The sequence below is a fragment of the Rhinolophus hipposideros genome (genome assembly GCF_964194185.1).
Source record: "Rhinolophus hipposideros genome assembly, chromosome: X".
NCBI lineage: Eukaryota > Metazoa > Chordata > Mammalia > Chiroptera > Rhinolophidae > Rhinolophus > Rhinolophus hipposideros.
In genome coordinates this window covers 78459635-78486375 of record NC_138046.1, presented here as the reverse complement: position 1 = coordinate 78486375, position 26741 = coordinate 78459635, and the positions used below count along the sequence as shown (strand labels likewise).

General features: G+C 41.1%; 1 protein-coding gene across 2 annotated transcripts; it reads left to right on the top strand.

Moving 5' to 3' along the window:
- Positions 1–440: 440 nt before the first annotated feature.
- On the top strand, positions 441–26741 carry PGK1 (phosphoglycerate kinase 1). 2 transcript variants are annotated; one of them, XM_081043429.1, is made up of 11 exons: positions 441–651; positions 11955–12005; positions 15109–15264; positions 15378–15522; positions 19557–19660; positions 20273–20392; positions 23214–23328; positions 23578–23757; positions 25314–25491; positions 25761–25859; positions 26256–26741. In XM_081043429.1, the coding sequence occupies exons 1-11, from the start codon at positions 587–589 to the stop codon at positions 26294–26296; spliced, it is 1254 nt and encodes a 417-aa protein (XP_080899555.1). In that variant the 5' UTR covers positions 441–586; the 3' UTR covers positions 26297–26741. The 2 variants fall into 2 exon arrangements, with proteins under 2 accessions (XP_080899555.1, XP_080899556.1); XM_081043430.1 differs by lacking the exon at positions 11955–12005 and having other exon boundaries at positions 476–651.

Genomic DNA, 26741 nt, shown 5'->3' with positions numbered 1-26741 from the left:
AATTCCATTTTGGGGAGCTGGGAAGCCAGAGAAATTTTCCAAAAGGAGTTGCCATTTGCATCGACCCTGGTAGGGCTGCCCGGAATTCCATAGGGTGCGGGTGGGTCGCTTTTACCCAGGCTGTCGTGGTTTTGCGGGGCGCTGCAGCTGCTAAGCGCGTGGGGCCTAGGCGGCAACCTTCGCCTCTCACTCTCGCCGTGTCACTCCGTGGCGCCATCCGGCTCCCTTCTCCTCCACCAGGGGGCCCCGTAGTGCCGCCTCCCGCTCCAGCCCTGAGTCACGAAGACTCCCAGCGGCTCGCTGCGTGCCGGACGTGACAAATGCTAGCCGCACGTCCCACCAGTTCCCTCACAGACGGACAGCGCCTTGAAGCAATGGCAGCGCACCGGCGCCTTTGGGATGCCTCCAATAGCGGCTGCTGTGCGCGGCGCCCTGGGAGAAGCGGCCGGGAAGGGGCGGGGCTGGGGGCGGGGCGGCGGGGCCCGCGCGGAACTCGGCATTCTGCACGCTAGCACCAGCGCAAGTCAGTCGCCGTCTCGACCGCTGTCCTGAGCCTCCGGCCACTCGCCGCTGCTACATTGTCAAGATGTCGCTCTCTAACAAGCTGACTCTGGACAAGCTGAACGTGAAGGGAAAGCGGGTCGTTATGAGGTAATTCTGCACATCTGCCCGCACGCCCTCGGGGCTCTGCCGCAGCCTCTCCGGTCAGGGCCGACTTGCTTCCCCGCCTGCCCAAAGTTGTTTTTAGCCCTTGGCTCGGCCCTTTGGGTCCTGGCCATCCTAGGCAAGGCTGCCCATCATTGTGGCTGAGGCTTTGTCCGGTTTGACAATTTCTAACCTCATTTTCCCCAGCCCAGGAAGCGAGCTGTAATTTCCCTTTCGGCACAGACCCACCGAGGAAAGGCTCAGATTGCAGGGGCCCAATTTGTCCTCTTTCCTATTCCTGCCTTGCGGTTCCGTCGCCTCCAGCTCCCAGTCGGCGATGTGGGACCTGAGGCTTAGCCTGCAAATCCCTAGGCCCCAAGGCAGGGACCTTGAAAGGTCATTTGTTAGTTTCCCTTCCCTACCGTCTTCTACCATCCTAGGCAAATGATAAACGACCTGCATTTCAAAGGTCCCTGCACAAGAGGAAATTTTTCCCAGAGGCTGTTGATTTAGATGTTAAGGAGTAGACCCCCCCCCCAAAGCATTTGGGGTAGGAGAGTGAAGTGGGGCGGTGCGCACCGGAGGCGGCCCTGCAGAACTTATGTAACAGGCCTCTGCTGCCCTACGGTGTGCTCGGACTCCAGGAGGTGGGGTTTGTACCGGCAGGGTTGTGACACATGCTGGGTAATGGTAGAGCAGGGTGTGGCTACTCATTCTTGCTGTTCTCCACCCTCACCCTGAGGGGTGGCTAGAGAAGCCGGATATTAGAAATGGGGAGGGCTCCCCATGCACTTTGGAGTCTTTTACTCTGCACGTGTGGATCCCTGGTCATGTAACCAACATGATTTCTCCCTTATCTGCCCAAATTGCTAGTATGGTGTGTGGAGCTTTTTTTTTTTTTTTTTTAGTTTTATTTTATTTTATTTTATTTTTTTACATCCCTCACACCGTGAACCCCCCTCCCCCATCCACCACCACCCCGACCTCACACCGAGCCATCACATTATACACATAAAATTATAGTTGGCATTCATTAATGTCCAGTGTCTGGTGTACAGTGCCATGACCAGGCAGGTGTGTGGAGCTTTTACATTTATTCTTTTTGTAATGTGTGGTACATTTGTGCATGCCAGGAGCAAAGTGCAGAAGGATAGTTAGGTATGTAACTGATGCATTTGATTGTTATATACCTTGAGAGGATCCAAGGGTGGTGCTTTTAGTGGGGCCATAAAGGCTTGCTTTGATAGCATTGTGCATTCTTGTCCTTTTTGGGAAGTTATTGATGGATGGGGAGGCATGTGAATGGTGATACAGTCCCTTTCCCGATATGGGCTGGTTCAAGTGAAGACACCTTTTGGATATCAACAGACACTTAAGGCAATAAGGGTTCTCTCTTTACCCTAGGCTTAAACATATGAAGTCACTATTAATTAGAGAACTGTATGGGCACCCTAAGAATTCATGTAGCTCTCCCTTCCCTCTAAGTTCATTATGGCCACTGTTAGTTTGCAAGTGATCTTCTGTGCCTTGCTATGGGAATAGTCAGAAGAACTCAATAGTTTATGGCCATGAGAAACACCTGGTGTCCACATTTTCCCAAATGATCTAGACAAAGTAGGAATTACAGCCATCCTTGTATTGGCAAGGGCCCTTTCTACCCCTCAGATAATGTTAAGGAAAGGGGATATATCCAGTGACAAACTGGACAAGTAGACAGACATTGGAATGCAATTAGAACTTAGGTTTTAATTATTTCCTCCCATCTCCTCTACTGACCTTACCAAGTACATGGACCATCTGAAAGACAAAAGGTGGGGCATCAGGCTGGTGGCCTTCCTACAATTGCAGTTTGGGGCTTTATAACTCTCTCCCCTGGGAAACTGGCTTGAGGAGTTACTGTATTTTGCCATGTATAATGCATACTTTTTGGCCCAAACTTGTGAGGGAAAAATAAGGATGCACATTATACATGGGTAGTACTAATTCCAAATCTATGTAAATGTTTTTATTTATGTTAATGAGTTAAAAGTGTAACTCTAGAAATCAACGATATCCATATGCAAAATAATACCCTGGAATACGATAATTGGTTTTGTTGAACTTAAGACGAGCTTGCAACGATGAAGAGTTATTGACCTTCTATGATGCTTAAATATCATAAGTTCGTTACTGGTACGTAAAATTTCTTCTACCATAATATGTTAAAAAATGCTAACATTTCTTTATAATACAAAAATCAGGTAGCTAAATGTAAACAAATAAAAATTTGAATTAAAAAATTAAAACGAAACATTTTTTTCCCTGAAAGTTTGGGCCAAAAATGTGGGTGCACATTATACCTGGGAGCGCATTATACACAGCAAAATACGGTTACTGGGCTGGCTGGGAGTAGGACTGTAGGAGGTGCTTATCTTTTCTCCCTCTGGACCTAATATGAAATATCTTGCTACCCAAGAGTTCAAAGTTTCATTCAACACAGATTAACCCTGAGCCCTGGAATGATTGCCTCGTCCTGTTTTGCTGATGGAAAATGACCTGTCCAAGGTCACTGAACTAGCAAATTGGTGGCACAGCCAGGACTAGAATTGGGTCTCTGGCTACCGGCCAGATCCCATGAATACTCGGACATAGTGAACAAGGACAGGTTAAAATAGACCTTTTGTCTGCTGAAGGTTGTAGTCAATAATTCGCCCCCACCCCCCCAATCTGGATGAATTCTATTTATTTGACCTGAGGACAGGAAGTTACTTTGTTCCCTGATTACTATCTGTCTCTTTGAACAGAGTAACATTGTAGCATTACTTTTTGGAAAGCCTAGGCAGCCATGCCTTGTCAGCTCAGATTTCTCTTTGTTTCAGTGCTGTTGTATTGTGGTTCTGACAGTGTTTCCCAATTGGGGCCTCCTGAGTAGTGGCTGCTTCACTTACCTCCTCGCAGATGCCCTGTTGGTTGAATCTTCTGGCCCGGGCTTTTGATTGCCAAGGGAAATTGATTTGTTGAGGGAACTTTAGATAGCCAGAAACCTCTGACTGAATAATTACCAGATTCCACCTTAGTTTTTTAGGACACCAGTTGACCTTACCTTTGAGTAAGCTTCCTGCTTGCTTTTGCGATTTCATTTCCTTTCTTCCTTTCATAGGTTACCAGTCATACTGCTTTGCTGACTGTGAAGCACTCCCCTTTTGCTCCTCCCCCCCACCCCATTTTTTTAAACTTCACTGCTTTTTTTTCTAATATGTTGTAACTTGTTAAGCAGCAACCTTAATGTGGAAGAGAAACGGAGAGGAAAAACTGAGAGCAGAGGGAAAAAAAAAAGTCTCTATGACTGCCATAATACTTCAGTTTTCCAGTCAGGGACAAAGAATCAAGGATGGACATGGTTCCTTTGAGAGTTTTTAATGGAACTGGCCGGGACTCTTGAGATTTCAGGTGATCAAGACTTGACATTCCAACTAAATCAATATTTTTAACATTTTATTTTTTATTTTTGTATTTTTTAAAAGATTTTGTTTTTAATTGGGGAAGGGGAACAGGACTTTATTGGGGAACAGTGTGTTCCAGGACTTTTTTCCAAGTCAAGTTGTTGTCCTTTCAATCTTCGTTGTGGAAGGTACCATAGTTTCAAGTTGTCCTTTCAGTCTTAGTTGTGGAGGGTACAGCTCAGCTCAAGATCCAGTTGCCATTGTTAGTTGCAGGGGGCGGAGCCCACCATCCCTTGTGGGACTTGAGGAGTTGAACCGGCAACCTTGTGGTTGAGAGCCCACTGGCCCATGTGGGAATCAAACAGGCAGCCTTCGGAGTTCCAACTGCACGGAGCTCCAACTGCCTGAGCCACTGTGCCAGCCCTTAACATTTTATTTTGAAGTAATAGATTCACAGGAGGTTGCAAAGATAGTAGAGAGGTCCTGTGTTTACCCAGTTTTATCCATTGGCTATATCTACATCATTATAGTATAATATCAGAAGTAGGAAGTTGACTTTAGAAAAAAATATAGTCCTGTGCTATTTTATTACATGTGTAGATTTGTGTAACTCCCATCACAATCAAAATACAAAATAACTGTTTTGTTTGATCACCACCAAGATCTCCTTCATACTACGCTTCAGTCATGGCCCTTCTCCCTCCATTCGTTACCTCTGGTAACTACTCATCTGTCCTCTGTTTTTAAAATTTTGTCATTTCAAAACTGTTATATAAGTGGAATCACACAGTGTGTTACCTTTTGCGATTGGCTTTTTCTCACTCAGCATAATGCCCTCAGATTTATTCAAGTTGTGGAATGCATCAATAGTTCATTCCTTGTATTGCTGAATAGTATTCTACGGTATGGATTTTCCACCATTTGTTTAGCCATTCACCCACTGAAGGACACCTGGGTTTCCAGTTTGGGGCTATTACCAATAAAGCTGATGTGAACATTGAACATTTGTGCACAAGTCTTGGTATGGACATATGCAGTCATTTCTGTTGGGTAAACACCTGGGAGTAGAATCGTTGGGTCATATGCTTGATCTTTTGAGGAATTCTCAGACTGTTTTCCAAAGCAGTCACACAATTTTACATTCCCACCAGCAGTGTATCATCCTTGCCACACTCTCTGCATCCTTGCCAGCATTTATTACGTTTTTATTTCAGCCGTTCTGATAGGTGTGTAGTGATATTTGACTTCATGCCTAAGGTTAAGCTTGGGAGTATTTCAGGGAGGGAAAAGAAAGGGTGCAGATCTTATGTAGAATGGAGCAAGTGGAATGGATAGGCAAGAGCAGTTTCTATGGTAGAGTCCACAGAAGGGAGGGGCTAAAAGCAGAGCTGTCGTAGAGAGTCTAGGAGATGATAAGGGGAGGTAATCCACAGGCAATGAGTAGAGAGTACAAGTCCAATTCTCATCAGAATGCTATGCCATGGCAGTTTGGTTAGGTAGATGAGACAGAGTCTTGAGTGTTTCTGCCCAAAGAATTTCCTCCCTGTAAGGACTTGGGGGTAGGGAGCAGCACTGTGAGGGGTGGCTTATGCTCAGCCTCATGCCCTTTGCCCTTTTGACCACAGGCCTTCTGGGAGGCTGTAGGGGAGAGAAAATGACCTGTGGTAATGGGATACTGTAGCCTCTTTGGAATGTACTTTAAGGCTGGCGAGGGCCTTGTTCAGGATATTTAAAGAAAATGGTTAGAATCTGAATCGAGTAACCTGAAACTAAGGAGAGTGTATTTCTTCAGAAGTTTATGTACTGCCTTTACTTTTGAAGACTTTCTTTAATTAAAATATTTGAATATAGAATTATTCCCTTAAACCACCTTTGGAAAGGCTGCTCTTCAGTGAGGTACATTGGAGTATAGGCATACCTCCCTTTATTGCACTTTATCGCTCGGGTATTGCGTTTTTGTTACAAATTGAAGGTTTATGCAATCCTGCATTGAGAAAGTTGGCAGGTGTCATGTTCCAACAACATTTGTTCACTTCGTGTCTCTGTATCACATTTTGGTAATTCTTGCAATCTTTCAAAGTTTTTCATTAACATTATATTTGTTATGGTGATCTGTGATCAGTGATCTTTGATGTTACTGTTGTAATTGTTTTGGGGTGCCACGAATTATACCCATATAGGACAGCAAACTTACTAAGTATTGTGTGGGTTCTGACTTGCTCAGCCAACTAGCCGTTTCCCCATCTCTCTCCCTCTCCTTGGGCATCCCTATTCCTTGAGACACAACAATATTGAAATTAGGCCAGTTAATAACTCTACAAATGGCCTCTAAGTGTTCAAGTGAAAGGAAGAGTTGCACATCTCTCACTTTACCTCAAAAGCTAGAAATGATTAAGCTTAGTGAGGAATGCATATCAAAAACAGATAGGTCGAAAGCTAGGTTTCTTGTGCCAAACACTTAGCTAAGTTGTAAATGCAAAGGAAAAGTTCTTGAAGGAGATTAAAAGTGCCATTCCAGTGACCACGTGAATAATAAGAAAGCAAAACAGTTTTATTGCTGATATGGAGAAAGTTGTAGTGGTCTGGATAGAAGATCAGACCAGCCACAACACATTTCATTAAGCCAAAGCCTAATCCAGAGTAAGGGCCTAACTCTCTTCAATTCTTTGAAGGCTGAAAGAGGTGAGGAAGCTGCAGAAGAAAAGTTTGGAACTAGCAAAGGTTGGTTCATGAGGTTTAAGGAAAGAAGTAACAGAACATATAGTGCAAGGTGAGGCAGCAAGTGCTGATGTAGAAGTTGCAACAAGTTATCTAGGATATCTAGCTAAGATCATTAACGAAGGTGGCTACATTGAACAACAGTTTTGCAATGAAGACAGAACAGCCTTATATTGGAGAAGATGCCAGCTAGGACTTTCTTTAATAGCTAGAGAGGAGTGGTCAGTGCCAGGCTTCAAAGCCTCAAAGGGGGCCGGCCTGGTGGCTCAGGCGGTTAGACCTCCATGCTCCTAACTCCACAGGCTGCCAGTTCGATTCCCACATGGGCCACTGGGCTCTCAACCACAAGGTTGCCAGTTCAATTCCTCGAGTCCTTCAAGGGATTGTGGGTTCTGCCCCCTGCAACTAAGATTGAACACGGCACCTTGAGCTGAGCTGCCTCCCGGATGGCTCAGTTGGTTGGAGCGTGGGCTCTCAACCACAAGGTTTCCAGTTCGATTCTTCGAGTTCCACAAGGGATGGTGGGCTGTGTCCCCTGCAACTAGCAACGGCAACTGGACCTGGAACTGAGCTGCGCCCTCCACAACTAAGACTGAAAGGACAACAACATGAAGCTGAACGGCATCCTCCACAACTTAGATTGAAAGGACAACTTGACTTGGAAAAAAGTCCTGGAAGTACACACTGTTCCCCCAATAAAGTCCTGTTAAAAAAAAAAATCTAAAACTGAATTTAAAAAAAAAAAGCCTCAAAGGACAGGGTAACTGTCTTGTCAGGGACTAATGCAGCTGGTGACTTGAAGTTGAAGCCAGTGCTCATTTACCATTCAGAAAATCCTAGGGTCCTTAAGAATTATGCTAAATCTACTGTGCCTGTGCTCTGTGAATGGAACAAAGCCTGGAGGACAAAGCCTGGAGGACAGCACACTTGTTTACAACATGGTTTACTGAATATTTTAAGCCCACTGTTGTTGCTCAGGGAAAAAAGAGGATTCCTTTCAAAATATTACTACTCATTGACAATGTACCTGGTCACCCAAGAGCTCTGATGGAGATGAGATAAATGTTGTTTTCATGCCTGCTAACACAAAGTCCATTCTGCAGCCCATGGATCAAGGAGTAATATTGACTTTAAAGGTTTATTATTTAAGAAACACATTTTGTAAGGCTATAGCTGCCATAGATAATGGTTCCTTTGCTGGATCTGGGCAAAGTCATTTGAAAACCTGGAAAGTTTTCGTCATTCCAGATACTATTAAGAACAGTAGTGATTCATGGGAAGAAGTCAAAATATCAACATTAACAGGAGTTAGGAAGAAATTGATTCCAATCCACGTGGATGACTGTGAGGGGTTCAAGACTTTCAGTGGAGGAAGTAACTACAGATGGAAACTGTGGTAGAAATGGCAAGAGAATTAGAAGTGAAGCCTAAAGTTGTGACTGACTGAATTGCTGTGATATCATGATAAAACTGTAATGAATGAGGAGTTGCTTCTTATGGATGAGCAAAGAAAGGGATTTCTTTAGATGGAATCTACTCCTGGTGAAGATGCTGTGAAGATTGTTGAAACAACAGCAAATAATTCAAAATGTTGTATAAACTTAGTTGATGAAGTAGCATCAGGATTTGAAAGGGTTGACTCCAATTTTGAAAGGAGTTCTGTGGGTAAAATGCTATCAAACAGCATTGCATGCTACAGAGAAATTGTTCATGAAAAGAAGAGTCAATGTGGCAAACCTCATTGTTGTCTTATTTTAAGAAATTGCCACAGGCACCTCAGTCTTGAGCAATCACCACCCAGATCAGTCAGCAGCTATCAACATTGAGGGAACACCCTCCACCAGCAAAAAGATTACAATTTGCTGAAGGCTTGGATTATGGTTAGCATTTTTTAGCAATAAAGTATTTTTTAATTAAGGTATGTGTGCATTGTTTTTTAGATATAATGCTGTTGAGCATTTAATAGACTACAGTATTGTGTAAAAGTAACTTTTATGTGTACTGCAAAACCAATAAAATCATGAGACTCACTTTATTGTTGATATTTGCTTTATTGCATTGGTTTGGAACCAAACCCGCAGTATCTCCGAGATATGCCTGTACTCACAGTAGGCAAGATATGGATACCACTTAAATGTCCATCTATGGATGAATGAATAAAGAAGATTTGGTATATATGTAAAGTGGAATATTATTCTTCCATGAGAAAAAAGGAAATCCTGTCCTATGCAACAACATGGATGGACCTTGAGGATGATATCTTAAGTTAAATCAATCAGAAGTATTTTTTTATATAAGGTTTATATGTCTTTTAAAATATAATGCTATTGCACACTTAATAAACTACAGAATAGTGTAAACATACTTTTATATGCAATAGGAAACAAAATATGTGTGAGGCTCTTTATTGCGATACTCGCTTTATTGTGGTGGTCTGGAACTGAACTTGAACTATCTCTGATGTATGCCCATATAGGCCTAGGGGATTTAGAATATTGATGGTCTTCTTAGTAGGCTTAGGATCTTGTAACCGTCTGCCAGGCCTCGAGAGGAAGGACTAGAAATGGAGCTTTATGATCAAGCATGGCAGCAGTCTTCTTGACTAGGTCGTACCTTTTCCTGTAGTCCCGTAGCACGTGCTGCTAGCTGTTTTTAGTGTAAACAGCAGTATAAATGGAGCCAGAGCTGCCATGCCAGAGGAACTGCCTTTCATGTTTTATGCCTCAAATCTTTTAAATGTTAAAATGGCAGAATAACCCTTGGACTGGGCCTACACAATATTTTGTTCCAAAAAACTGTTTGCAAAGATCATGGATGGATCTTGAGAGTATAATGCTAAGTGAAATAAGTCAGACAGAAAAAGCAGAGAACCCTATGATTTCACTGATATGTGGTATATAAACCAAAAAGAACAAGACAAACAAATGAGAAAGAAAAACTCATAGACACAGACAGTAATTTAGTGGTTACCAGAGGGTAAGGGGGTGGAGGGTGGGTGATGAGGGTAAAGGGGATCAAATATATGGTGATGGAAGGAGAACTGACCCTGGGTGGTGAACACACAATGGGATTTATAGACGATGTAATACAGAATTGTACACCTGAAATCTATGTAAATTTACTAACAATTGTCATCCCAATAAATTTAATAAAAAAAAAGATAACAAGAAAGCAGTTATTATGATTGGTGACTACTGGAAAGAAAGTTAGAAACATTGTTTAGAATTAACATCACTTTGTCATATTATCTGCACCGGTAGAAATGCCTTCCTTCTATTGATGTACTTGGTCCCCTTCCCTTTCTCATAAAAGCTCCGTTGCTTTTTGTCTCCTAATTGGAATACAATTTGGACTTCTGCCTTAGTCAGTGAGTCTCAAATAGCTATTTTTATTGCTCTCTATAAATGCTTATTGCCTCTCACTTTGAAAAGTCTCTTATTTGTAGGTTAACATTAGTAATGGTTGATCTGCCTTTCTTTGCTCTTGTGATTGGCTTCTTTTTTATTTATTAAATTTATTGGGGGTGGCCTTTTTTAGTAAAATTATATAGGTTTCAAGTGTACATTTCTATAATATATCACCATATATTTGACTCCCTTTTCCCTCTTCTAGCACCCCTCCCCCGCTTACCCTCTGGTAACCACTAAACTGTTGTCTGTGTCTTTGAGTTTTTGTTTCTTTGTCTGTCTTGTTCCTTTGTTGCTTGCAGTAGATACGGTACATATACACAATGGAATACTACATGGCCATAAGAAAAGATGAAATACTGCCATTTGTGACAACATGGATGGATCTTGAGATTATCATGCTAAGTGAAATAAATCAGAAAAAGTGGAGAATCATATGACTTCCCTTATAAATGGGATATAAAACAGATCTGCCTTTTAAATCGCAGAATTATATTTTGGAGAAGCATTAACATAATAATAGTTACCACTTTCATGGTATTAACTGTGGCCCAGATACTCTTCTAATAACTTTACAAATTGCTAACTCATTTAATTCTCACAGTAACTGTGAAGTAGATACAATTATCCACATTCTACAGATTTAGAAAGAAATCACTTAAAAAGGATCTTAGCATACAAAACTTAGACCTTACAAAAAGCTACCACACGTTGTTTTTAGTCAGATTGAAGTAGGCTGAGGTTCCAAGGAGTTCAGAAGAAGGGGGAAGAAATTACCGTTTTTAAAAATGGTAAAGCAGTAATCTGCTGGTTAAGAAAGGAGAGACTGCAGTAAATTATTGCTTGTGCCATCCTGATCACTTCCTTTCTAATTACCTGTTTGTCTGGTGGGCAAGGTCATGTGTTCCACTCACTCCTCTCAGGCTTTTTTGAAAGAGGCCATCTTATTTTTGCTGTTTTGCTTGAAAGGTACTGTGTAAACTTGGTCTTGGACACTGGGTTTCTGTCTGGTCTCGAGGCCTCAGGCTTTCTCCAAAAAGTATGTTCTCTTGATGTGTTTTATTTTTCTAGTTATTATTTTTTTTTGTGAGTGATGTTAGCTTCATTAGGACCCAGAAATAATATCAAAGGAATCAGAATCAAGATGTGTTCGTTATGACCCCTCATACCTCCAGCTGCCACTATTATTAGATACTGTCATGCTAGGCCCACATAGAAATCTTTTTAGATGGAACAGGGTTTAACTTCTTAGTTCTTTCGGGCTAGTTCCTATGATTTAAATTAGATTTTATTTTTTATTTTATTTTATTATTTTTTTAAGGAGGGCGCAGCTCGCAGTGGCTCATGTGGGGATCGAATCGGCAGCCTTGGTGTCATCAGCAGCACGCTCTAACCGAGCTAATCGGTCACCCCTTATTTAGAAAAAAAAATCTCTTGTAAAGTACGAGATACATACTGAAGAGGGCACAAATCATAAGCTCAAAGAATTATCACAAAATGAGCATATTTGTGCAATCACCCAGGTTAAGAAATAGAACATTACCAGAACCCCAAAAGCCCTCTCTGGTGTCCTATCCTAGTCACCACTCTCACCTTCCTCCCCATAACTAACCACTATCTTGTCTTCAAATATTGCTTATTATTTTTAAGGTGAGTTTTTAACTTCCAACTTTTTTAACTGGTTCACTAAAAGTGCTTCTAATCTTTGAGGGAACAATACATTGATCATGGCTCTGAACCTGAAACGGTGTTTCTTTCTTAGAGTGGACTTCAATGTTCCTATGAAGAACAACCAGATAACGAACAACCAGAGGTAAGGTCCCTGCTTAGCCTTGAGCTAGGTTTATGTGCATGGATGTGGGTATAAGGGATGAAATGGTTTTCCTTTCTTACTGTAGAACTGTGGTAACTTAAGCCATATGATCTTGGCTTTCCACCAACCCACCATCTGTTCTGTTTTCTTATGAGAATGTAGAAATTGAAAAAAAAATTAAAGCAATGTTTTTTCTGTCCCCGTTTTTTGAAAATTTGAAGAATTTGGGGTTATGCACGTTTTAAAAAAATGTCAGAATTTAAAGTTACTTGGCTTCCCTTGCAAAATGAAGAACTCTGCAAAAGAAGGATTTTTTAATACCAATAATTATTAAGCTTACATGTAGTGTTACAAGCTCTTATTCCAGATGGCCCAGATAAAATCAGTTTTTGAGAACTTTGATTTAAGGGAAAGGACTTCAGAAGTAGTATTTTCAGTCTGCTTAGGCTGCTTCAAGTGTCTTGGCTCCTAGATTCAGAAGCAGAAATTTTACATGGTAGTGCTGCTTTTGATTTTGACTAGATTGTTGTTTTTTTAAAAAAAATTTATTTAAGTTTGTTCTTCTAGGACCCATCCGCTAGTTGTTTCAATCTAGTTGTGGAGGGCGCAGCTCAGAGTGGCCTATGTGGGGATCGAACCAGCAACCTTGTTGTTAAGAGCACCGCCCTCTAACCAACTGAGCTGACCGGCTGCCCCTTAACTAGATTGTAAAAGAATGTTTTGATTTAACTTTTTTATTCATTTACAGTTGACATTAAACATTATTTTACATTAGTTTCGGGTGTACAGCATAGTGGTTAGACATTTATATAATTTATGAAGTGATCCCGACTGGTCTAGTACCCACCTGGCACCATACGCAGTTATGACCACATTATTGACTGTATTCTCTGTGCTTTACTTTATAGCCCCTTGACTGATTCATAACTACCAATCTGTACTTCTTAGTCCCTTCACTTATTTTAAATTTTAAGTGAAGGGTTTGACCTGGAAAGATGCTTTCCAGACCAATGTTGGCTAATGTAAATATAATACGAGCTGCATGTAATTTAAAATTTTCTAGTTGTCACATTAAAAAAGTAAAAAGAAATGGGTGAACTTAATTTTAGAAATATATTGTATTTAATCCCGTAAGTCCAAAATAATGATTTTAATATGTAATCAATACACCAATCAAAGGGACATTTAACTTTTTTGCTATTAAGTCTCTGAGATCCAGTATGTGTTTTACACTTAACAGCACATCTCAATCTGGGCTAGTCACATCTCTAGTATTCCAGAGGTACATGTGGTTGACAGCTACCATATTGGACAGTGCAGGTCTAGACCCAGAGCATGTTCAGATATGGGCCCCAGAGTAGAGCCTGACAATCTGCCAAGCACATTTCTGCTGTACAATGGTACAAGGCACCTCTGACTCTTCTTGATTTTCATTATTCTCTGTAGCACACAGAAAAGATCAGAAATATGCCTATCAAGGTATTTTATGAATAAAAAGCAGAGAAACATGTCTGAGTAGATCTTTTCATTTTCAGAAATCCATGGAGTTCATTAACAAAATGAAGCATTAGAAATAATAAAACTTGCCAGTCAGGGATACCCCTTGGCTTCATTGGGCAGACTTTGGACCTGATAAATGTTTTCTCTTTATTTGGTATAAATGAGTTTTTATATCTGCCAAATAGCATATGCTATTTCAGAAACATAACTAGGTTTTTTATTACTCCATATTCTGCTGAAATGTCACCTTATCAGAGAGACTTTCTCTGGCCACCCTATCTAAAATCCCCTCCACCACTCTTCCCCAATCATTCTTGTCCCCCTATCTTGCTTTCTGTTCTCCATAGCTCTTATAACCATCTGAGATAGATATGTTTTGGTTGTTTATTGTTTGTTGTCTCTCCCATCATTAGAATTATGCTTCCATGAGAGCAGAGACTGTTTCATTTACTGTTGTATTCTCAGAATCTGGAATAGTACCTGGCACAAAAGAAGCATTCAATAAATATTTGTTGAATAAATAAATGATTTTCTTTGTTATCAATTTTTATCTTAAAGACTGGCAAAAATGGATAGTATCAGGCTTGTAACAAAAATTTGAAATAATGTTTAAAGGAAGTTTAATAATTTTTTGGTTATACTGTAATGTAGTAAATGTGATACATCATGTAAACCATATTCTCTATAATGCATATATATTTTTTCCTACATAAAAAAGTGAGTTAGGATCTGTAATGAGTGCAGAAAAGTTACTACAACTCTCCCCAAATTTCCTTTAATGGTTTCAAGATTTAGAGATTTTATGTTTTTTCCAGTGACATAAGACGGGTGTTTCAGGGTCCTCAAGACCATCTACATGTTTGGTGATTTGCTAGGACTTGCAGAACTCAGCATATAGTTCTCACTGTTAAGTTTATTACAGTGAAAAGATGCATGACAGGATGAGCAAGAGGAAAAGACACAGGTAGAGTCTGGAGAAATCCATGCGTGGGCTTCTGATGCCCTCTACCTCCTGCGAGAGGATACACTGAGTGTGCTCCTTTCTCCAGCAATGAAAAATGCAGTAATTATGTACAATATTTCTGCCCGGAAAAGCCCATTAGAGACTAGGTCCCCAAGGTTTTTATTGGGAGCTGGTCCTGTAGGTGTCCTTTACCTAGCAACTACGAAAATTCCACATACCCAGAGGAAAGTAGGTGTTCAGCTTAAATGGCCTTGTTTGTGGTCTAGGAATAGTGAGTGACCCTTGTCAGTTAACGAACTGAGGGACCGCTTCAAAAGTCAAGTTATAGACACCAGCCAACAGTCAACCTTACAAGCAGGTCCTTCAAAAGATAGCAACTTCAGGCCTGCTAGCTATGTTACCTCTTTCCTGCACAAAGGGCAGAACATGAGAATGTACAATCTTAGTTGGTGGTTTGGCATCGTAATTAACTTCTTGCCCTGAACAGGAGTCTGAGGATCATCATTGAGTTGCCGAAAGTAGATCTGAAGGAATTTGGAGAAGAAAAGGCCCTTATGTTTTATGAGGCCATGAATAAAATATTTCCCACTAATTCCTAGGAATAATCTTGCTGTACCTGCTGTCTCTTTTTGGTTGCAGGATCAAGGCTGCCATTCCAAGCATCAAATTCTGCTTGGACAATGGAGCCAAGTCAGTTGTTCTTATGAGTCACCTCGGCCGGCCTGATGGCCTCCCCATGCCTGACAAGTACTCCTTGGAGCCAGTTGCTGTAGAACTTAAATCTCTGCTGGGCAGGTGAGTGCCAGGCTCTCTTGCTGGTGGACTGTGTGACAGATGTTGTCAAGCACGTTGTTACTGGTTCTTAACTTTCAGACTGCTCAAGTGTCTCCATCTTGTGCTCTCCCCAGGGATGTTTTGTTCTTGAAGGACTGTGTGGGCCCTGAAGTGGAGAAAGCTTGTGCTGACCCAGCTGCTGGGTCTGTCATCCTGCTGGAGAACCTTCGCTTTCATGTGGAGGAAGAAGGGAAGGGAAAAGATGCTTCTGGGAACAAGGTTAGGATCTGTGAAATTTGACATTAGTGGGGATGAGGAGGGCTGAGTCTATAAAGGACTGTGATTGAAGAATAGAGGAAGCTCGTGTTTATTTTTCCTTAGATATCTTTTCTTGAAGTATACATATAAAATACACAGCTTGATGAATCATCAAAGGAAACACCTGTGTAGCCATCACCTAGGTCAAGCAATAGAATATTGCCAGCATCTCAGAAGCCCTCTTTATGCTCAAGGGGTTAGGAAATACCTTTGAAAAATTTGTGAACACCATTTGGGTATAAGAATATTCAAAGAACATGCTACTTCTAATTGTTCCTTTGTTCCACACCTAGCCTATGATACATGAGAATTTTTTTTCTGATAGTATGTGATAATTCTATTGAAGCGTAAGCTGTGATTCCCAAGTACTGACAGCAGACATTCACAGGTAGTTGTGTGGGTGAGTGTCCACACTACACAAGGTATTCCTCAAGCAGAGTCAGTGGTAGATTTTTTGTTTGTCAAGGCTGGAACAATTTTTCTAAGCAACAGGCCCTAGTATGTTAATGGAAGGACAATCTGTATTATTTAAAAGGGAAATTAAAGCTTGAGCTTGGTATTTTTGAAACTAGTTAAATTTCATATGATTGGGATTTTCTTATAAAATAGTTGTGTGAGCGGAAAAAGTACTTTCCTAAAGTCAAGTGGAAATGGACTATTTGGGACAATTGATTGTAGTTGGTAAATGATGGTTATAATAATTGCCTTGGATTTAAGGCATTTTTCTTAAGTATAAAGCATTTTTCTTCGAATTTTTCTTTAAAATAAGGAAGTACAAGTATCATCATTTAATAAAGAAACTAAGTCTCAGAAAGGCAGTCATTTGACTAAAGTTAGAGGCAGTGCTTCTGTTGCTGGGCTTTCTCTATAGCTCAGTCCATTAGATAAGCAAACTTTTTCTGTAAAAGGCCAGACAGTAAATATTTTAGGCTTTGTGGGCCATACAGTCAGTCCCAACCATATATGGTCTCTGTTAGAACTGCTCAACTCTGCTGTTGTGCAGAAGCAACCATAGGAACACACACACACACACACACACACACACACACACACACACACACACACACACACACAAAGAACCAAAAAAAATTTTTCAAAAAGCAAACAAAGAGAACCTACAAAACATTACTGTGACCTGACCACCAGAATTCAAATACTAACTGCTAAAGCTGACTCTTTGAGGATGATTTGGAATTTGCCTTATTAGAAGAAAGGAAGCTGAAGGCATTCTTTGAGTACTTTTCCAATCTTAAGGTCTTTAGTGTCTTGGGGAATAAGATGGTCTGAGGCTAGTGTCTCAGTCTCTTGTACTTCTGACATTTCTTAAGGTTATCCGAGTGCCTGCTTTCAAGCAGTTTCTTTTCTTAGCAGCTGCAAGCCCTGGTCTTGCCTTACCCTGCCTTTGGCATGGTCTTACTATAATAGTAGGAGTCACATGCTGGCCTAAAATTTGGTGCCCTTTTAGACTGAAACTCAAGCTGCACAGACTCTAAGGCTTAGAAATGACAGGCGGCAACCTGCAAATTGAGGCGAAACCTTTTATTCAGGAAGTGGTAAACCAACAATGCTAGTCTGTGACTTTTTAGTTAGTTAACTTTACATTTAGTCTCCAGTGGCTTTCAATGCTTAAAATTTCAGGCTCCAGTCATGAGTTTAAAATGGATAACAAAACCAATGTGAGGACATAAAATGTTTCCTTTATTCAATGTACCTGCATTGGTCTTTTGGGAGCATTATCTTCTTTCTAGTTATTGGCAGATCAAAAATGAGAAATGCATTCTGATTATTATTAATTTCTATAGCACTTTTTAAATTAAATTTATTGGGGTGACATTGGTTAATAAAATTATATAGGTTTCAAGTGTACATTTATATAAAACATCATCTATATATTTCAATATGTGTTCACCACCCAGAGTCAGTTCTCCTTCTATCACCGTATATTTGACCCCCTCTTCTAGCATCCCCACTCCTGTTTTCCCCTCTGGTAACCACTAAACTATTGTCTGTGTCTATGAGTTTTTGTTTCTTTGTTTGTCTTGTTCCTTGTTGCTTTCAGTTTTATATGCCACATATCAGTGAAGTCATGGTTCTCGACTTTTTCTGTCTGAATTATTTTTTTTAGCATGATAATCTCAAAATCCATCCATCTTGTCACAAATGGCAGTATTTCATCTTTTCTTATGGCCGAATAATATTCCATTGTATATATGTACCACATCTTTATCCAATCATCTGTCAGAGGACACTTTTGTTGTTTCCATGTCTTGGCCACCAGAAATGATGCTGCAATGAACATAGGGGTACATATGTCTTTACAGATAAATGTTTTCAGACTTTTTTGATAGATACCCAGGGGAGGGATTGCTGGGTCATATGGTAATTCTATTCTTAATTTTTTGAAGAACCTCCATACTGTTTTCCACAGTGGCTGTACCAATTTACATTCCCACCAACAGTGTATGAGGGTTCATTTTTCTCCACAGCCTCTCCAACACTTGTTATTATTTGTCTTGTTGATGATAGCCATTCCAGCAGGTGTGAGACGATATTTCATTGTGGTTTTGATTTTATAGCCCCTTAATTCATGAAGAGCTTTCAATTTGCCATTTTTCCTCAAACAGTTTTTAAACAGAGGGATTATTATGTCTTTTTTAAATCATGCCTTTTCAATATATGAGAATATTTCGAGGATAGAGCGAGACTTGCCAAAGGTTACACAATAGTTACGGAGACTAAGCAAAAACCCAGGAGTCAAACTGCCTGGGTTTGAATCTTGGCCCTGCCACTTACTAGATGTATGATTTTGGCAAGCTACCTGAACTCTGTGGGGTTGATAATATACTTGCCTCAGAAGGACTTCTGAGGATTAAATGACATGACAAATATAAAATACTTAACACCTGCAAAGTTTGCATGGTGAATTAGTATCAGAGCTGGGCATAGTACCCAGGTCTCGTGCCATTCGGGCAATGTTTTCATTACTACATTAATCATCTTCCAGTCCCCAGTGGCAGATGCTATTCCATTCTAGAGAGATTGTGGGGGCTCTACAATCTTTAGTTTCAGCATTAGTGACCCTGCATTCTTTGGGTCATTGGAGGAAAGCCCCTGTTCTTTGTGGCAGCTTCCTTCATCTTGATATATAGGAGAATGCGAGTGGGCAGTGACTAACATGAACGTCTACTCCATACTGTGCACTCTTCTGTGCCCTGTCTCTCTTCATCTAGCTTTCTGTGCATCTTCACTTAGTCTCCTTCTGGAGCCTCTGTTCATCCTGCCATTCTCCATTCTCTCCCCTTTGCTCTGGGTCCCTGGATAGGGAGCTGACATTTCAAAGCCCTGTTTTCTTTTCTTTCTCTCTCTCTTTCTTGTAAAGTTCTATTTCTTGTTTTATCAGCTGCCTAACTTCAGAAAAGACCATATAAAATACCTCCTTTTAATAAATATAAAATGCTTCTGGGGTCGTTTTCTCTTGTCTTGTTTCCGTCTGCCTTCTCTGTCCCAGCCTGCCCTTGTTGCTTTCATGAGGAATATGTGTGAGGGCCTCTTTTCCTTTGCAGAAAGGCCTTGATAGCCAGCATTTTGAATCAAGTATAATCCTAACTTATAAGGAGAATGTGTTAAAATTAGGAAATGAGTCAAGATAAGGAGAGGGAAGAATAATCAAAATATTTTCCTAGGAGTTGGGGAGAGGCCAATGGGATGTTGTTAGCTTCATAGGATTAGAGGTTAAGCCATGGTTTGGGAATCTTAGGACTGCAATTTGAGGGAAGGCGAAGGAGAGCAGAAACATGCAGAAATGACCAAAAGACCTAGAATATTTGGAAGAAAGAACAGATCCCGTTGCTAATCGTAAAAATCGATGTCCTACCAACTCAGGGTCTTTAGAGATATTTAAAGAGGACTCTTGCTATGAAATCCTTTTACAGTTGTCTTTGCAGCCATCAACATTTCCTGTTGTTGGTTTTCCCATGTTTTGTTTTTCTCTGCAGGTTAAAGCCGAGCCAGCTAAAATAGAAGCCTTCCGAACTTCACTTTCCAAGCTAGGCGATGTATATGTCAATGATGCTTTTGGCACTGCTCACCGGGCCCACAGGTACCAAGAGTTGTGTTTGATGATGAGCTGGGGCACTGTAGTCCTCTATTTCCTCGAGCAGCCCGAGCTCTGGGTTGCTTTTGTAGATTTCTGTATTTTACTGGGATCCTATTGGCTTCAATCTCTAATTGGAGCTACCTGTTAGACTGTGGCTCTTGTTTAGTATCCCTGATCCAAAGAGGAAATAAAATTAAAAATGTTGAGAATTGTGGAGCCATTTGTCAAACTCCAGTAAGTGGTTGCTCTTTCTCAGTTTGGATATTTCATGTAAAGCTTGCCCTTTGTGAACCTTTAGTATCACAATTTTTTGCTGTTAGTAGGAAGCAAATTGTGGAATCCTCTTCTGTTGTCATCAACTGGTTGATTATTTATTGGGGTTAAACCCTAGCCTGAAGACTAATAATTGGGTGCATTAAATTCTACTTAAAGTCATTGCTTTTTACTTGTTCCCCTTGACCCTGCACTTTAGTGCAAAATCTGGCCTTGTACCTGTTTTTGTTGCAGTTTAGGGATTTCTGAAGTGAAAGTATTTCAGCAATAAGGAGATGGCTTCTGGAACTGGGGGAATTGGTAGGGATGGACTAAAATGTGAATGTTTCTGGTCTTTTCTAGCTCCATGGTGGGAGTCAATCTGCCACAGAAAGCTGGAGGTTTTTTGATGAAGAAGGAGCTGAACTACTTTGCCAAGGCGTTGGAGAGCCCTGAGCGACCCTTCCTGGCCATCCTGGGCGGGTATAAAGATCATGCTTTCAGTAGTGTGTTGGCCTGGTAGTAGGCCATAAGTTGAGAGGTTTATTGTCAGCACAATCAAACTGGGTATCTGAGCAGAATTTAATAAAGCGACTATCTACAAAGCGTAGCTTTTAGGGACACTCACAAGGGATAGTATAGTAATCTGGGACTGGCAACAGCCATCCATCTCTAGGCCTAAAGGAACAAAGGGAGGGAATGGTTAGCAGAATCCAGACACAGTAGTTGTGTGGACAGGGCCCTCTGATAGGAACTGTAGCCTTTGGTCAAGAGATGTAGGGATAGTCATCTAGCAGGGAGTGAGCCAGGGAAATAACTATTCTAATCTCCCTTCAGTCTCCTACTGATGCACCCCCTCTCACCCCCTGTTGGCTGCAAGCCAGAGGGCAAGGGAGCCCCTTGATACAGTCTATGCAGGTCAGCTTCCTCGGACAGAACAGGGCCAAGAAGGATAGAAGATGGTTCTGGAGGGAAGAATGGGAAAGATCCCCCATAGGTGCTCATCTAACAAATTTTGAGGCATTTGAGCCTTTTACATACATACAGTCTGGCACGGAAAAACTATGAAAATCTTTTCATATGTATTTAATATATCTTTTGGAACTCATTTCTTCAGATCACATACCATTTAATATTTTCTCCTATGGGGAAAAGTACCATATGGATAATTATATACTAATGGTTTAATTAAAAATAGAAATTTCAAAATTGTGGGTCAAGAGGCTAAGAGGATAAATTTTAGATGGTAGAGTAGAGACAGGGACCTGCTTGGGTCAGATAGCTTCCTGTCCCTTGGCATGAGTATCTAGGTAGCAGCCTCTTTATGGCTGGATGCCCCTGACCCTTACTTATTTCCATAGGACTGAACACACTCAGCATTTCCCTAGGAAAGCTGACTCTGGAGTTGGGTATCAATTTCAGGGAGCATAGTTTCTTCCCAGACTTCATGAGCCCAGTTTCAGGGTCCTAAAAATAATTCAGGTGGATACAGGTTATCTGTGGCCTGGAAGCATTGCCCCTCTTGTGCACTGGATTATAAAGGTCAGACTCTGATCTTTGCTTCACTGGAGGTTAGGATTTGAGCTGAATTTGTTCTCTAACCTTCTGTAGACCTGGAATATGGGAGTGAGTGTAACCTACTGGTTATGATTCGGTTTTAGACTCAGCCTGAAAGAGCTGTTCTGGGGAAGGAAGTTGATGTGGAGGGTTTTTTTGGCCACCTTTCTTGCAGTGTAGTCTCCTTAGACCATAACAACTTTGGGGGAAATTTTACATTTTATTTAAAAAATGTTATTGTGGAAACTCAAACATGCACTGAAGTTGAGAGAATAGTATAATAAACTCCCAGGTACCTATCACCCTGCTTCAACAATTGTTGACATTTTTTGCCAATCTTGTTTCATCTCTCCTCTGATCCTTTTTTAATCAGTAGTATTTTAAAGCAAGACTTAGATATCATAATTTCACTTAAAATACTTCTGTATGCGCCTCATAACTGATGTGGAGATTTCTTTTAAATAACAACCCTGTTATACCTAACAAAATTTAACAGTTTCATCTAATAATACTTAGTCTGTATTCAGAAGTTTTGATAATTTCAGAAATGTCTTTTTACAGTTGGTTAGTGTGAATAAGGATCCAAACGAAGTCCATGCTTTGCATTTGGTTTTTAGGTATCTTTTATTCAATACTAGTCCCCTCTTCCTTATTATTTTCATTACATCAATTTATTGAAGAAGTAGGGAATTTTAGCTATAGAATATCCACATTTTTTAGAAGAGGTGGAGTCTGTTTTTTCCTTCTTACTTATTTCTTCCCTCCCTCTCGTATAACAGTCAATCCATTCTTACCCTTCGTGATGACCAGTCTTTACAAGTGAGATAAACAGTCTCTTATCATCCATTCCCCCACATCACTATTATTTTGAACCTCCATTTCACAAATCCTAGCATAGGGTCTCTCACAGGTTAGCCATCATCTTGTTTATTGAATGAAGAAGGAAAAGGGCCCAAGGCGATTTGTTCATTTAAGTGGGATTTAGGTAATATAGGACTGTGTATAGAAGGTAAGCATTACTTATATGAGGGATTTTAAAGGTTGTATTTCAAATAAATTAGTTTTTCTTTAGATATTTTTCCTCTCATAGGGAGGTGAAAGAATGCCTGTATTTATTGTCTTAATTCCCTCTACTAGAATATAAGCTCCAAAGGGGTAGGGATCTTTGTTTTTGCCAACTGATGTTTCTCAGAGACCTAGAACAGTTTTGGCACAGAGTAAGTGCTCATTAAATGTGTTGAATCAAGTGGTCCAATAGAATAATGAATGCCATAAAGCCAATGTCTCAGCCATTGAGCATAGACTTAAGAGTCAATATCTGTATTTTTGCTCAGTATATATTAATTTGGTATATAATCTGATCCCTGCTGTAGGGTTAAGACAGTTCTGAGTGGGCTCAGGGAATCCCACAGTTAGCAGTCTTCCTCAGGTATAAGTAGCAATCTTAACCCTCTAATTTTATGTGGGGAGAAAGGGCAAAATAGACCTATTTGGAATTCGTGGTTCCTTTAGACAGTAGTGGGTCTTCTTAGCCCTTGGTCTAGAGCCACACCATAACAGGATTTCTTAGAAATGGATTAGCCTTTTGGGTTGGAGAAACATAGGGCAAAGTTGGCCAATGCTTTTGTCACTTTGTGGGATATTTCTCTGTTCCTGTGCCTTGAAATAAAAACTCAGGCTCTGTGTACTGTTACTTCCTTAGTCCATTGTTTGTTCATTTGGTGATGATTCTTGCTTTCCCTTCTAGAGCGAAAGTTGCAGACAAGATCCAACTGATCAATAATATGCTAGACAAAGTCAATGAGATGATTATTGGTGGTGGAATGGCTTTTACCTTCCTTAAGGTGCTCAACAACATGGAGGTAGGAAACCAGTGCCAATTGGATATGGAATAGCTCTCTGAGAAATAGCAATTTATGTAAATTAAAAAAAAAGAAAACCGGCTTCTGACATGAGCCCTGAAAGCTCCCATTTTTATTTTGACAAGTTGTTTTCCTTTTGTCTTGGAATTGTTCCTTTATATCGTATTATATCTGGTTCCTGTCTGCTTTGTGAGGTTATCATGTTCTTAGTATAGAGGCTGATGTTCACCATCTTGGTCCCCTGTGTAGATTGGCACTTCTCTGTTTGATGAAGAGGGAGCCAAGATTGTCAAAGACCTGATGTCCAAAGCTGAGAAGAATGGTGTGAAAATTACCTTGCCTGTTGACTTTGTCACTGCTGACAAGTTTGATGAGAATGCCAAGACTGGCCAAGCCACTGTGGCCTCAGGCATACCTGCTGGCTGGATGGTGAGTCATTTGGGTGGTTGGTAGTATGAGTGAACAAAAACATTTGGTATCATTCATTCGACCAACCAACAAGATTTTTCCCCCTTCTTCCGCCTCCCCCCCAAACTCCTGTTCAAACCGTTGTGTCTCAGTCTAGTTGTGTAGGACACAGCTCCCTGGCCCATGCTGGTATTAGGAGCCTTGCACTCCCCCTGGCTGAGGCAGTTGGTCGCCAGTCATCTGGGCAGCTCTCGCTGGCTGCCGGCCATTCATGCTGGTCTCCAGTTGCTCATGGCAGCACACGGTAGTCCAAGCCATCCTCTGTCTGCTTATAGTAGCCCAGCTCCAGGGAGAGCTGTTCTTTACAGTCTTAGCTGTAGAGCACAGCTCACTGGCCCATGTGAAAATCGAACCAGTGACCCTGGCGTTAGGAGCACGGCACTCCAACTACCTGAGCCACCAGACTGGCACAACAAGCATTTTTAAAAGCACCCCTACAGATCTCTGTGAGAGAGCTCTAAATGTTGCAGTGAGCCCTCCTTGGAGGAGAATCCATGGGGGAAAGCAATGGTATCAGATTGTTGCTGTCTTCATTAGTAATGTGGGGACAAAACCATTATTTTCTTCTTTATTTGTTGTTTATTAAGTACTTAACTGTCTGCTGGGGACGGTGCCATGTACTTTCATGGTTTGGGCTGTTCTGGATTGTGTTGCTACCTAGAAACCTGTGTAAGAAAAATTTCTATGAAAACATTAAGATAGTAAAAGTATACTGATTATAAATGGGGAGATGTATGTATATTAAAGACTTAATTTCAATAGTTGATTGTAGTGTTCTTCACATATTGCCATTTTAATAGCTGTATAAAATTGTATCATGTTGACATACTAGTTTGCCTACTCATTTTCCTTTTGATAATCATGTGGGTTTTATTTAGTTCAGTGTTTCTCAAAAGTGTGGTTCCAAGAACAGCAGCATTAGCATCGTTTTGATATTTGTTAAAAAAAAAAAAAAAAAAAAGCAAGTTCCTGGGGGCAGAGCGCAACAGTCTGTGCTCAGACAAGGCCTCCTGGTGATTGTGATGTACACCAAAGTCTGAGCAGCACTGATCTAGTTCAGTGTTTCTCACCCTTGGCACTATTGACGTCTCAGGTAGGTTTTATTTTGTTGTGGAGGGCTGTTGTTGCACTGTAAGATGTTTAAGGCATCTTTGGCTACTAGGTGCCAGTAGCACCCTCCTCACCCCCCTGCAAGTTGTGACAACCAAAAATGTCTCCAGACATTGCCATGTTCTCCCTGGGGAAGGGTAGAATTGACCCTGACTGGAAAACACTGATCTAGTTCTTCACAATCATCATAGTGTGGCTAATAATGTTTTTATCAAATAACTTTTGAGATTTTCCCTTAGACTTGATCTTCCATAAAGGGTATGAACAGGTTTTTAAAGGACTGAAGGGTATCTTGGTTCTAGAAGAAACTTTGGTGTTCAGACTTGAGTTCTGGTCTTGGTGGAGATGGTATTTGCCTAACTAGCTTTTCTTGGTAGCTCATCCTCTCCTTTGACTCTACCCCATAGGGCTTGGACTGTGGTCCTGAGAGCAGCAAGAAGTATGCTGAGGCTGTTGCCAGGGCTAAGCAGATTGTGTGGAATGGACCTGTGGGCGTATTTGAATGGGAAGCTTTTGCCCGAGGGACCAAAGCCCTCATGGATGAGGTGGTGAAAGCCACTTCCAGGGGCTGCATCACCATCATAGGTAAGGGGTCCTGTATGAAGCTAATGCCCGTGGATGTGGCAAAATTCCGATCAGGAAAGTAGAAGGGACATGATAACTTTTCCTAGGTTTCTTGGCACTGTTTAAATCTTGAGAGCTAAACAGGTATATAATTCATGGAGGAGCCTCTTAATGAAATGGAGTTGAGGGTTCGTCAGCTACCATTTGGGCTTGTAGAGCACACTATCCTACAGTTTTGGTGCCAATCATTTTTTTTTCTTTCCCCTTTTTACTTGGCTTTCATTCATTAGGTGGTGGAGACACAGCCACTTGCTGTGCCAAATGGAACACGGAGGATAAAGTCAGCCATGTGAGCACTGGTGGTGGTGCCAGTTTAGAGCTCCTGGAAGGTGAGGTTCTTCCCTGGTTTGGGGCTTGTTTGGGAGAGGATAGGGGTTATTCTGTGAGAGGTGGGTAAAGTGGAGTGGAGATAGTGTCATCAGCACTCATTTTTAGCTGGGTAGTACAAGTGAAGGAACTTCAAATAAAGCTCCTGGCATCCATGTGAGGTGGGGAGGGGAGACAGGAAGACTTATTCTCAAAGAGGTTACAGTCTAGTTGACCTGGGACCCAATATGTCAGTTAACTGACATATGTCAGGACCTAACTCCTCAATATGTCAGGACCTAACTCCTGGCCATATGTCCTCAAGAAGAGCTGACATGGTACTGAGAAGACAGAACGTGGCCGGTCTGGCTTGGCGGATCCTATACTAATGCTGTCTCTGTGTGCTCTCTCAAAAACAGGTAAAGTCCTTCCTGGGGTGGACGCGCTCAGCAATGTTTAGTACTTTCCTGCCTTTTGGTTCCTGTGCATATCCCCTAAGTCAATTTAGTGTTTTCCGCATCTCTACTTGGTATTAGCTAAAATCTTCCCCCATGGCAAGATTCAACTAGTGGCCAAGAGATGCAGCACCAGGAACCTTAAATCAGCTGCACAGCATCTCAGCTCATCTTTACCACACCCTGGATTTGCCTACATTCTCCAAGATCCCATTTGAATTTCTTAGTGACTAAACCATTGTACATTCTAGAGTGCACATATGTATATTTGCCTGTTGAAGGAAAGTAAGCTGTTGGCTTAGTTCTGTTTTTGGAGTAGCTTATTCTGATTAGCTTTGTCATTGTTTCGCTACTCAGTGTGGAAATAAGATGAAATTCCAATCGTAAGGAGGGAGGGAGATGAAGTTGGTGATCGATGAAATAAATAATAAAAGTATCCATCGAAACTGG